This window comes from Tinamus guttatus, unplaced genomic scaffold (genome assembly GCF_059628265.1).
Source record: "Tinamus guttatus ecotype Peru unplaced genomic scaffold, ASM5962826v1 Tinamus_guttatus_pri_ptg001435l, whole genome shotgun sequence".
Classification (NCBI taxonomy): domain Eukaryota; kingdom Metazoa; phylum Chordata; class Aves; order Tinamiformes; family Tinamidae; genus Tinamus; species Tinamus guttatus.
Window position 1 is genome coordinate 27,211 of NW_028289969.1, and position 14,041 is coordinate 41,251.

A 14,041-nucleotide genomic window follows, 5' to 3' on the forward strand; every position below is an offset into this window, starting at 1 on the left:
GACCCATAGGGACCCATAGGGACCTATAGAGACCCCATAGGGACCCATAGGGACCCATAGGGACCTATAGGGGACCATAGGGGACCATAGGGACCTATAGGGACCTATAGGGACCTATAGAGACCCCATAGGGACCCATAGGGACCTATAGGGACCTATAGGGGACCATAGGGGACCATAGGGACCTATAGGGACCTATAGGGACCTATAGAGACCCCATAGGGACCCATAGGGACCCATAGGGACCCATAGGGGACCCATAGGGACCTATAGGGACCTATAGGGACCTATAGAGACCCCATAGGGACCCATAGGGACCTATAGGGACCCATAGGGGACCATAGGGACCTATAGGGACCTATAGGGACCTATAGAGACCCCATAGGGACCCATAGGGACCCATAGGGGACCCATAGGGACCTATAGGGGACCATAGGGGACCATAGGGACCCATAGAGACCCATAGGGGCCCATAGGGACCTATAGGGACCTATAGGGGCCCATAGGGACCCATAGAGACCCATAGGGACCCATAGGGACCTATAGGGACCCATAGGGGGCGCTTGGGGGGCTCTACGGGGCACTTATGGGGCCGGGGGACCCTATGGGGCCCTATGGGGGCACTTGGGGGGCGCTTGGGGGTCTGGGGGACCCTATGGGGCCCTTGGGGGAAACTTATGGGGCCGGGGGGCCCTATAGGGCCCTATGGGGGCACTTGGGGGTCTGGGGGACCCATAGGGGGCGCTTGGGGGTCCCTATGGGGGCACTTATGGGTCCCTATGGGGCGCTTGGGGGTCCGGGGGTCCCTACAGGGCACTTGGGGGTCCCTATGGGTCCCTATGGGGCACTTATGGGGCACTTATGGGTCTGTGGGTCCCTATGGGGCACTTGGGGGGTCCCTATGGGGGCACTGATGGGTCCCTATGGGTCCCTATGGTTCCTATGGGTCTCTATGGTCCCTATGGTCCCTATGGGTCCCTATGGGTCCCTATGGGTTCCTATGGGTCCCTATGGGTCCCTATGGTCCCTATGGGCACTGATGGGTCCCTATGGGTCCCTATGGGTCCCTATGGTTCCTATGGGTCCCTATGGGTCCCTATGGTCCCTATGGGTCCCTGTGGTCCCTATGGGTCCCTATGGGTCTCTATGGGTCCCTATGGGTCTCTATGGGTCCCTATGGTCCCTATGGGTCCCTATGGTCCCTATGGGTCTCTATGGGTCCCTATGGGTCCCTATGGGTTCCTATGGTCCCTATGGTCCCTATGGGCACTGACGGGTCCCTATGGGTCCCTATGGGTCCCTATGGGTCTCTATGGGTCCCTATGGTCCCTATGGGTCCCTATGGGTCCCTATGGGTCTCTATGGGCACTGATGGGTCCCTATGGGTCCCTATGGTCCCTATGGTCCCTATGGTCCCTATGGGTCCCTATGGGCACTTATGGGTCCCTATGGGTCCCTATGGGTTCCTATGGGTCCCTATGGGCACTGACGGGTCCCTATGTCCCTATGGGTCCCTATGGGTCCCTATGGTCTCTATGGTCCCTATGGTCCCTATGGTTCCTATGGGTCTCTATGGGTTCCTATGGGTCCCTATGGTCCCTATGGTCCCTATGGGCACTGACGGGTCCCTATGGGTTCCTATGGGTCCCTATGGGTCCCTATGGTCCCTATGGTCCCTATGGGTTCCTATGGGTCCCTATGGTCCCTATGGGTCCCTATGGGTCCCTATGGTCCCTATGGGTCCCTATGGTCCCTATGGGTCCCTATGGGTCCCTATGGTCCCTATGGGTTCCTATGGGTCCCTATGGGCACTGATGGGTCCCTATGGGTCCCTATGGGTCCCTATGGGCACTGACGGGTCCCTATGGTCCCTATGGTCCCTATGGTCCCTATGGGTCCCTATGGGTCCCTATGGTCCCTATGGGTCCCTATGGGCACTTATGGGTCCCTATGGGTCCCTATGGGTCCCTATGGGTCCCTATGGGGCGCTGATGGGTCCCTATGGGTCCCTATGGGTTCCTATGGGTCTCTATGGGTCCCTATGGTCCCTATGGGCACTGACGGGTCCCTATGGTCTCTATGGGTCCCTATGGGTCCCTATGGTCCCTATGGTCCCTATGGTCTCTATGGGTCCCTATGGTCCCTATGGGCACTGACGGGTCCCTATGGTCTCTATGGGTCCCTATGGTCCCTATGGGCACTGATGGTCCCTATGGGGTCCCGCAGCCGTCGCCATGGGCAACGCTCTGGCCGCCGCCTCCCCGCCCCCCCCCGCGCCGCTGCCCCCTCCCCCCCCGCCGGGGGGCGCCGCCCCCTCCCCCCCCCCCGCGGAGCCGCTGCCGAATCCGGGGGCCTTCGAGGAGAGTCACCGGCGCTGCCGAGGTGGGTGGGGGCCGCCCCATAAGTGTGGGGCGCCCCATAGGTGTGGGGTGACCCATAGATTGGGGGGCGACCCGTAGGTGTGGGGCGACCCATAAGTGTGGGGTGACCCATAAGTGTGGGGTGACCCATAGGTGTGGGGCGGACCCCTAAGTGTGGGGTGACCCCTAAGTGTGGGGCTGCCCCACACGTGGGGGGCGCCCCATAAGTGTGGGATGACCCATAGGTGTGGGGTGACCCATAGAGTGGGGGGCGACCCATAGGTGTGGGGTGACCCATAGGTGTGGGGTGACCCATAGAGTGTGGGGTGACCCCTAAGTGTGGGGTGACCCATAGGTGTGGGAGGGCCCATAGGTGTGGGGTGACCCATAGGTGTGGGGGGGCCCATAGGTGTGGGGCGCCCCATAAGTGTGGGGTGACCCATAGGTGTGGGGGGGCCCATAGAGTGGGGGGCGACCCATAGATGTGGGGTGACCCATAGGTGTGGGGTGACCCATAGGTGTGGGGTGACCCATAGAGTGGGGGGTGACCCATAAGTGTGGGGCGGACCCATAGGTGTGGGGTGACCCATAGGTGTGGGGCAGTCCCATAGGTGTGGGGTGGGCCCATAGGTGTGGGGCGGGCCCATAAGTGTGGGGGGGCCCATAGGTGTGGGGTGACCCATAGATATGGGGCGGGCCCATGTGTGTGGGGCAAACCATAGGTGTGGGGCGGACCCTTATGTGTGGGGCTGACCCACAGGTGTGGGGTGACCCACATTATGTGGGTATGGGGCGGTGCTATGGGACAGCCCAACTATGGGGCAGGCCCACACGCTATGGGGCAGGGCCGTGGGGCGGTGCTATGGGGCAGCGCCACACGCTATGGGGCAGCCCCACACGCTATGGGGCAGCCCCACACGCTATGGGGCAGCGCCGTGGGGCTGACCCGCCCCCCCCCGCCCCAGAGCTCTTCCCAGTGCAGATGGAGGGGGTGAAACTGACGGTGAACAAAGGGCTGAGCAACCACTTCCAGGTGGGACCGGGGGACACGGGGGGACATTGGGGACATCGGGGACACGGGGGGACATTGGGGTCATTGGGGACACGGGGGGACAGGGAGGGACATTGGGGACATGGGGGATGTGGGGGGACATGGGGACAGGGAGGGACCTGGGGGGCAATGGGGACATAGTGAAACATTGGGGACACAGAGGGACACTGGGGACATTGGGGACATTGGGGACACGGGGGGACATGGGGGACATGGGGGGACACGGGGGGACATTGGGGACACTTGGGGACATGGGGGATGTGGGGGGATATGGGGGGACAGGGAGGGACATTGGGGACATGGGGGGACACTGGGGACATGGGGGGACATGGGGGGACATGGGGGATGTGGGGCCATTGGGGACATTGGGGGACATGGGAGGGACATTGGGGACATGGGGGACATGGGGACATTGGGGGCCGTGGGGTGGTGACACTGGTCATTGAGGGGCCATTGGGGGCCATTGGGGCCGTCGGGGCTGTGGGGACACTGGGGACATTGGGGCCTTTGGGGCCGTTGGGGCCGTTGGGGACATTGGGGACACTGGGGCGGCCCCGGTGACGCCGCCGTCCCCAGGTCAACCACACGGTGGCCCTGAGCACCCTGGGGGACTCCAACTACCACTTCGGGGCCACCTACGTGGGGAGCCAGCAGCTGAGCGCCACCGAGGTGACAATGGGGACAACGGGGACATGGGGACAATGGGGGGACATGGGGGACATGGGGGGAACGGGGACAATGGGAGCCAGCAGCTGAGCGCCACCGAGGTGGGACAACGGGGGGACAATGGGGGGAACGGGGACAACGGGGGACATGGGGGACATGGGGGGACATGGGGGACATGGGGACAACGGGGGACATGGGGGGAACAGGGGACATGGGGGGACATGGGGGGACATGGGGGGACATGGGGACAATGGGAGCCAGCAGCTGAGCACCACCGAGGTGGGACATGGGGACAATGGGGACAATGGGGGACATGGGGGACAATGGGGACAATGGGGGAACATGGGGACGATGGGGACAGCGGGTGACGGTGGCCCCAACGGCCCCAGGGGGTCCCCGTTGTCCCCGTGAGGTCCCCAGTGTCCCCACAGGTCCCCGATGTCCCCACGGGTCCCCGATGTCCCCATGGGGTCCTCAACGTCCCCATGGGCTCCCGGATGTCCCCAACGTCCCTATGGGTCCCTGCCACCCCCACGATGTCCCCATGGGTCCCTGATGTCCCCATGGGTCCCCAATGTCCCTATGGGCTCCCCAATGTCCCCATGGGCTCCCCAATGTCCCCATGGTTCCCTGCCACCCCTGCAATGTCCCCATGGGTCCCCTCTGTCCCCTTGGGCTCCCTGATGTCCCTTCGGGTCCCCAATGTCCCCATGGGCTCCCCAATGTCCCCATGGGTCCCCGTTGTCCCCATGGGTCCCCATTGTCCCCATGGGTCCTTGACGTCCCCCTGGGGCTCCCCGATGTCCCCACAGGTCCCCAATGTCCCCATTGGCTCCCCAATGTCCCTATGGGTCCCTGCCACCTCCCCGATGTCCCCATGGGTCCCTGCCACCTCCCCAATGTCCCCATGGGTCCCTGTTGTCCCCACGGGTCCCCTCTGTCCCCATGGGTCCTTGATGTCCCCATGGGTCCCCTGATGTCCCCACGGGTCCCCAATGTCCCCATGGGCTCCCCAATGTCCCTATGTGTCCCTCCCATCTCCCTGATGTCCCCACGGGTCCCTGTTGTCCCCACGGGTCCCCTCTGTCCCCTGGGCTCCTCGATGTCCCCGTGAGGTCCCCGATGTCCCCACGGGTCCCTGTTGTCCCCACGGGTCCTTGACGTCCCCCTGGGGCTCCCCAATGTCCCCACGGGTCCCCTGTGTCCCCTGGGGCTCCCAGATGTCCCCATGGATCCCCAGTGTCCCTATGGGTCCGTGTCATCTCCCCGACGTCCCCACGGGTCCCCTGTTGTCCCCATGGGTCCCCTGTTGTCCCCTGGGGCTCCCTGATGTCCCCATGGGTCCCCGATGTCCCCACGGGTCCCTGTTGTCCCCATGGGTCCTTGACGTCCCCCTGGGGTCCCCAGTGTCCCCACGGGTCCCCTGTTGTCCCCATGGGCTCCCCAATGTCCCCATGGGCTCCCCGATGTCCCCCTGGGTCCCCCGTTGTCCCCACGGGTCCCCGTTGTCCCCCCTGTCCCCATTGTCCCCCCTGTCCCCAGGCCTTCCCGGTGCTGGTTGGGGACATGGACAACAGCGGGAGCCTCAACGCGCAGCTGGTCCATCAGCTGGGGACACGGGTGCGCTCCAAGGTGGCATTCCAGGTAGGGGACAATGGGGACATTGGGGACATGGGGACATGGGGACACCATGGGGACATCAGCTGGGGACACGGGTGCGCTCCAAGGTGGCATTCCAGGTAGGGGACATCATGGGGACATGGGGACACCATGGGGACACCATGGGGACATCAGCTGGGGACACGAGTGCGCTCCAAGGTGGCATTCCAGGTAGGGGACATCATGGGGACATTGGGGACACCATGGGGACATTGGGGACATGGGGACATGGGGACACCATGGGGACATCAGCTGGGGACACGGGTGCGCTCCAAGGTGGCATTCCAGGTAGGGGACAATGGGGACATTGGGGACATGGGGACATGGGGACACCATGGGGACATCAGCTGGGGACACGGGTGCGCTCCAAGGTGGCATTCCAGGTAGGGGACATCATGGGGACATGGGGACACCATGGGGACACCATGGGGACATCAGCTGGGGACACGAGTGCGCTCCAAGGTGGCATTCCAGGTAGGGGACATCATGGGGACATTGGGGACACCATGGGGACATTGGGGACATGGGGACATGGGGACACCATGGGGACATCAGCTGGGGACACGGGTGCGCTCCAAGGTGGCATTCCAGGTAGGGGACAATGGGGACATTGGGGACATGGGGACATGGGGACACCATGGGGACATCAGCTGGGGACACGGGTGCGCTCCAAGGTGGCATTCCAGGTAGGGGACATCATGGGGACATGGGGACACCATGGGGACACCATGGGGACATCAGCTGGGGACACGAGTGCGCTCCAAGGTGGCATTCCAGGTAGGGGACATCATGGGGACATTGGGGACACCATGGGGACATTGGGGACATGGGGACATGGGGACACCATGGGGACATCAGCTGGGGACACGGGTGCGCTCCAAGGTGGCATTCCAGGTAAGGGACAATGGGGACATTGGGGACATGGGGACATGGGGACACCATGGGGACATCAGCTGGGGACACGGGTGCGCTCCAAGGTGGCATTCCAGGTAGGGGACATCATGGGGACATGGGGACACCATGGGGACACCATGGGGACATCAGCTGGGGACACGAGTGCGCTCCAAGGTGGCATTCCAGGTAGGGGACATCATGGGGACATTGGGGACACCATGGGGACATTGGGGACATGGGGACATGGGGACACCATGGGGACATCAGCTGGGGACACGGGTGCGCTCCAAGGTGGCATTCCAGGTAGGGGACATCATGGGGACATTGGGGACATGGGGACACCATGAGGACATCAGCTGGGGACACGAGTGCGCTCCAAGGTGGCCTTCCAGGTAAGGGACATTGGGGACATTGGGGACATCATGGGGACATTGGGGACACCATGGGGACATCAGCTGGGGACACGAGTGCGCTCCAAGGTGACATTCCAGGTAAGGGACATCATGGGGACATCATGGGGACATCATGGGGACATTGGGGACATGGGGATACCATGGGGACATCAGCTGGGGACACGGGTGCGCTCCAAGGTGGCATTCCAGGTAGGGGACAATGGGGACATCATGGGGACATGGGGACACCATGGGGACATCATGGGGACACCATGGGGACATCAGCTGGGGACACGAGTGCGCTCCAAGGTGGCATTCCAGGTAAGGGGACACCATGGGGACATCATGGGGACACCATGGGGACATCATGGGGACATGGGGACACCATGGGGACATCAGCTGGGGACACGAGTGCGCTCCAAGGTGGCATTCCAGGTAGGGGACAATGGGGACATTGGGGACATGGGGACACCATGGGGACATCACCTGGGGACACGAGTGCGCTCCAAGGTGGCCTTCCAGGTAAGGGGACACCATGGGGACACCATGGAGACATTGGGGACATGGGGACACCATGGGGACACCAGCTGGGGACACGGGTGCGCTCCAAGGTGGCATTCCAGGTAAGGGACATTGGGGACATCATGGGGACATCATGGGGACATGGGGACACCATGGGGATACCATGGGGACATCATGGGGACATCAGCTGGGGACACGAGTGCGCTCCAAGGTGGCATTCCAGGTAAGGGGACATTGGGGACACCATGGGGACATCAGCTGGGGACACGGGTGCGCTCCAAGGTGGCATTCCAGGTAAGGGACATCATGGGGACATCATGGGGACATCATGGGGACATGGGGACACCATGGGGACATCAGCTGGGGACACGAGTGCGCTCCAAGGTGGCATTCCAGGTAAGGGGACACCATGGGGACATTGGGGACATCATGGGGATATGGGGAGACCATGGGGACATCATGGGGACACCAGTGCGCTCCAAGGTGGCATTCCAGGTAAGGGGACATGGGGACACCATGGGGACATTGGGGACATGGGGACGTCATGGGGACATCAGCTGGGGACACGGGTGCGCTCCAAGGTGGCATTCCAGGTAAGGGGACATGGGGACACCATGAGGACATTGGGGACATGGGGACACCATGGGGACATCATGGGGACACCATGGGGACATCAGCTGGGGACACGGGTGCGCTCCAAGGTGGCCTTCCAGGTAGGGGACACCATGGGGACCTGGGGACACCATGGGGATATGGGGACACCATGGGGACACCATGGGGACATCATGGGGACACCATGGGGACACCATGGGGACATTGGGGACATGGGGACATCATGGGGACATCAGCTGGGGACACGGGTGCGCTCCAAGGTGGCATTCCAGGTAGGGACATCATGGGGACACCATGGGGACATGGGGAGACCATGGGGACACCATGGGGACATCAGCTGGGGACACGGGTGCGCTCCAAGGTGGCATTCCAGGTAGGGGACATTGGGGACATCATGGGGACATTGGGGACATCAGCTGGGAACACGAGTGTGCTCCAAGGTGGCCTTCCAGGTAGGGGACACCATGGGGACATGGGGACATCATGGGGACATTGGGGACATGGGGACACCATGGGGACACCACGGGGCTGCCCCGGGACCCCCCCGCAGTGCCACCGTCCCCAATGTCCCCAATGTCCCCATTGTCCCCATTGACCCTGATGTCTCTGATGTCCCCAATGTCCCCATTGTCCCCATTGACCCCATTGTCCCCATTGTCCCCATTGACCCCGTTGTCCCCATTGTCCCCAGACCCAACAGGCCAAGTTCGTCAACTGGCAGCTGGACGGGGAGCTCCGTGGAGGGGACTTCACCGCGGCGGTGACCCTGGGGAACCCGGACGTGCTGGCGGGGTCGGGTACGTCCCCAATGTCCCCAAGTGTCACCAAGTGTCACCAAGGGGGTCACCCAAGTGTCCCCAAGGGGGTCACGGAGCGCCCAAACGTGTCCCCAAATGTGTCACTTCACCGCGGCGGTGACACTGGGGAACCCGGACGTGCTGGCGGGGTCAGGTACGTCCCCAATGTCCCCAATGTCCCCAAGTGTCACCAAGGGGGTCACCATGTCCCCAAGGGGGTCACGGAGCGCCCAAACGTGTCCCCAAATGTGTCACTTCACCGCGGCGGTGACACTGGGGAACCCGGACGTGCTGGCGGGGTCGGGTACGTCCCCAATGTCACCAATGTCACCAAGTGTCACCAAGTGTCACCAAGGGGGTCACCATGTCCCCAAGGGGGTCACGGAGCGCCCAAACGTGTCCCCAAATGTGTCACTTCACCGCGGCGGTGACACTGGGGAACCCGGACGTGCTGGCGGGGTCAGGTACGTCCCCAATGTCCCCAAGTGTCACCAAGACGGTCACCGTGTCACTAAGGGGGTCACAGTGTGACCAAGTGTCCCACCGTGTCCCCAGGTATCCTGGTGGCACACTACCTGCAGAGTGTCACCATGATGTCCCCAATGTGTCCCCATTGTCCCCATTGTCCCCAATGTGTGCCCTAGGTACCTTGGTGGCACACTATCTCCAGAGTGTCCCCATGATGTCCCCATTGTCCCCATTGTCCCCATGATGTCCCATTGTCCCCAATGTGTCCCCTGGGTATCCTGGTGGCACACTATCTCCAGAGTGTCCCCATGATGTCCCATTGTCCCCAATGTGTCCCCATTGTCCCCTAGGTATCCTGGTGGCACACTACCTCCAGAGTGTCCCCATGATGTCCCCAATGTGTCCCCATTGTCCCCAGGTATCCTGGTGGCACACTACCTGCAGAGTGTCCCCATTGTCCCCATTGTCCCCAATGTATCCCCATTGTCCCCTAGGTATCCTGGTGGCACACTACCTCCAGAGTGTCCCCATGATGTCCCATTGTCCCCATTGTCCCCAATGTGTCCCCATTGTCCCCTAGGCATCCTGGTGGCACACTACCTCCAGAGTGTCCCCATGATGTCCCATTGTCCCCATTGTCCCCAATGTGTCCCCATTGTCCCCTAGGTATCCTGGTGGCACACTACCTGCAGAGTGTCCCCATGATGTCCCATTGTCCCCAATGTGTCCCCATTGTCCCCAGGTATCCTGGTGGCACACTACCTGCAGAGTGTCCCCATTGTCACCATGATGTCCCATTGTCCCCAATGTGTCCCCAGGTATCCTGGTGGCACACTACCTCCAGAGTGTCACCGCGGCGCTGGCCCTCGGGGGGGAACTCGTCTATCACCGGCGCCCGGGCGAGGAGGGGACAGTGGTGTCCCTGGCGGCCAAGTACACAGGTGGGTGACACCGCGGGGGGACATCGGGGGGACATTGGGGGGACATTGGGGGACATCGGGGGGACATCGGAGGGGCATTGGGGGGACATTGGAGGGGCATTGGGGGACATCGGGGGGGCATTGGGGACACCCTGGGGGGACATTGGGGACATGGGGACACCGTGGGGACATTGGGGATACCCTGGGGACACCCTGGGGACACCTTGGGGACACCCTGGGGGGCATTGGGGGGAGAATTGGGGGGGCATTGGGGACACCATGGGGACACGGGGACACCGTGGGGACACCTTGGGGATACCTGGGGACATGGGGACACCTTGGGGACACCGTGGGGAGATTGGGGACACCCCGGGGACACCTTGGGGACGCCCTGGGGACACATTGGAGACATGGGGACACCCTGGGGACACACTGGGGACATGGGGACACCTTGGGGACGCCCTGGGGACACCTTGGGGACACATTGGGGACATGGGGACACCCTGGGGACACCTTGGAGACATGGGGACACCTTGGGGACGCCCTGGGGACACCTTGGGGACACATTGGGGACACATTGGAGACATGGGGACACCCTGGGGACACACTGGGGACATGGGGACACCTTGGGGACGCCCTGGGGACACCTTGGGGACACACTGGGGACATGGAGACACCCTGGGGACACCCTGGGGACATTGGGGACCCCCTGGGGACACCTTGGGGACATGGGGACACCCTGGGGACACCCTGGGGACCCCCTGGGAACATTAGGGACCCCTTGGGGACACCCTGGGCACCCCTTGGGGACATGGGGACACCTTGGGAACACCCTGGGGACACCTTGGGGACACATTGGGGACATGGGGACACCCTGGGGACACCTTGGAGACATGGGGACACCTTGGGGACGCCCTGGGGACACCTTGGGGACACACTGGGGACACCCTGGGGACATTGGGGACCCCCTGGGGACACCTTGGGGACATGGGGACACCCTGGGGACCCCCTGGGGACCCCCTGGGGACATTAGGGACCCCTTGGGGACACCCTGGGCACCCCTTGGGGACATGGGGACACCTTGGGAACACCCTGGGGACACTTTGGGGACAGCCTGGGGACATGAGGACACCTTGGGGACACTTTGGGGACACCCTGGGGACACCCCGGGGACATGGGGACACCTTGGGGACACCTTGGGGACACACTGGGGACATGAGGACACCTTGGGGACACCCTGGGGACACCCGTGTCCCCAACAGCCCCCAACTGGATCGGGACCGTCACCGTGGGGCAGGCGGGCGCCCACGCCACCTACTACCACAAGGCCAACGAGCAGGTAGGACCTCGGGGACGTCCTTGGGGACACGGCGGGGTGGCCCCGCGCGGTGTCCCCGTGTCCCCCGCGGTGTCACCGGTGTCACCTGTCCCCACAGCTGCAGGTCGGGGTGGAGTTCGAGGCCAGCACGCGGCTGCAGGACACGAGCGTCGCCTTCGGCTACCAGCTGGACCTGCCCAAGGGCCACCTGCTCTTCCGAGGTGGGGACGGCGCCGCGGCCGTGTCCCCAAGGGGGGGCCTGGATGTCCCCAAGGGCTCCCCGAGGTCTCCATGGGGGTCCTTGGTGTCCCCAAGGGCTCCCGGAGGTCCCCAAGGGCTCCCCGAGGTCCCCATGGGGGTTCCTGAGATCCTCATGGAGGTTCCTGAGGTCTCCATGGGCTCCCTGAGGTCCCCATGGGGGTTCCTGAGATCCTCATGGAGGTTCCTGAGGTCCCCATGGGCTCTCTGATGTCCCCAAGGGCGCCCCAATGTCTCCATGGAGGTTCCTGAGATCCTCATGGAGGTTCCTGAGGTCTCCATGGGCTCCCTGATGTCCCCAAGGGCTCCCCAAGGGCTCCCCAAGGTCTCCATGGGGGTCCTTGATGTCCCCAAGGGCTCCCCGAGGTCCCTATGGGGGTTCCTGAGGTCCCCATGGGCTCCCTGATGTCCCCAAGGGCGCCCCGAGGTCCCCACGGGGTCCCTGAGATCCCCATGGGGGTTCCTGAGGTCCCCCTGGGGGTCCTTGATGTCCCCAAGGGCTCCCCGAGGTCCCCATGGGGGTCCCTGATGTCCCCAAGGGCACCCTGATGTCCCCAAGGGCTCCCCGAGGTCTCCATGGGGGTCCTTGATGTCCCCAAGGGCTCCCTGAGGTCCCTATGGGGACCCCCCCTGTGTCCCCATGGGCTCCCTGATGTCCCCACAGGCTCCCCGAGGTCCCCATGGAGGTTCCTGAGATCCTCGTGGAGGTTCCTGAGCTCTCCATGAGCTCCCTGATGTCCCCTTAGGGATCTCTGATGTCCCCATGAGTGTTCTTGAGGTCCCCACGGGGTCCCTGAGGTCCCCAAGGGCTCCCAAGGTCTCCACGGAGGTCCTTGATGTCCCCGTGGTGGCTTCTGATGTCCCCATAAGGGTTCCTGAGGTCCCCAAGGGCTCCCTGACGTCCCCAAGAGCTCTCTGAGGTCCCCATGGGGTCCCCGAGGTCCCCATGGGGGTCCTTGGTGTCCCCATGGTGGTTGCTGATGTCCCCATGAGGTCCCTGAGGTCCCCATAGGGGTCTCTGATGTCCCCATGGGGGTTCCGGGGGTCCCTGATGTCCCCATGGGGATCCCTCCTGTCCCCATAGAGTTCCCGAGGTCCCCAAGGCTTCCCCGTGAGCACCCCCGCTGTCCCCAACGTCCCCCGCTGTCCCCACGCGTCCCCAACGTCCCCCCGCTGTCCCCAACGTCCCCCGCTGTCCCCACATGTCCCCAACGTCCCCCGCTGTCCCCAACGTCCCCCGCTGTCCCCACGCGTCCCCAACGTCCCCCCGCTGTCCCCAACGTCCCCCGCTGTCCCCACGCGTCCCCAACGTCCCCCCGGTGTCCCCAGGCTCCGTGGACAGCAACTGGGTGGTGGGCGCCGTCCTGGAGAAGAAGCTGCCGCCGCTGCCGCTCACGTTGGCGCTCGGGGCCTTCCTCAACCACCGCAAGAACAAGTTCCAGTGCGGCTTTGGCCTCACCATCGGCTAGGCCGCCGGCATGGCCGCCACCGCCGGCATGGCCGACGTCATCATGGCCACCACCGTCATGGCCGACGTCATCGCGGCCAACGTCATCGCGGTCAATGTTATTACGGTCAACGTCATCGCGGTCAACGTCATCGCGGTCAATGTCATCACGGTCAACGTCATCGCGGTCAATGTCATCACGGTCAATGTCATCGCGGCCACCAGCATCATGGCCAACGTCATCGCGGTCAACGTTATTGTGGCCCAAGGGCGACCAACGTCATCGTGACCAACAACATGACCATCGTCATCATGTCCAACGTCATCGTGACCATCACGGCCAACGTCATCATGACCATCATGGCCAACGTCATCATGGCCAACGGCATCGCGGTCAACGTTATTGTGGCCCAAGGGCGACCAATGTCATCGTGACCAACAACATGACCATCGTCATCATGACCAACGTCATCGTGACCATCACGGCCAGCGTCATTGTGACCATCACGGCCAACGTCATCGTGACCATCACGGCCAACGTCGTCATGACCATTATGGCCAACGTCATCGTGACCATCATGGCCAACGTCATCATGGCCAACATCATCGTGACCAACGTCATCGCGGCCAATGTTATTGTGGCCCAAGGGCGACCAATGTCACCGTGACCAACATTG

At 63.2% G+C, this 14,041-nt stretch overlaps 1 protein-coding gene across 1 annotated transcript; it reads left to right on the plus strand.

Moving 5' to 3' along the window:
• The first annotated feature begins 2,234 nt into the window (after positions 1-2,234).
• Positions 2,235-13,386, plus strand: TOMM40 (translocase of outer mitochondrial membrane 40). The gene is made up of 9 exons (XM_088539157.1): positions 2,235-2,382; positions 3,326-3,393; positions 3,988-4,080; positions 5,620-5,721; positions 8,848-8,953; positions 10,240-10,362; positions 11,604-11,680; positions 11,778-11,880; positions 13,247-13,386. The coding sequence occupies exons 1-9, from the start codon at positions 2,235-2,237 to the stop codon at positions 13,384-13,386; spliced, it is 960 nt and encodes a 319-aa protein (XP_088395283.1).
• Positions 13,387-14,041: the final 655 nt, after the last annotated feature.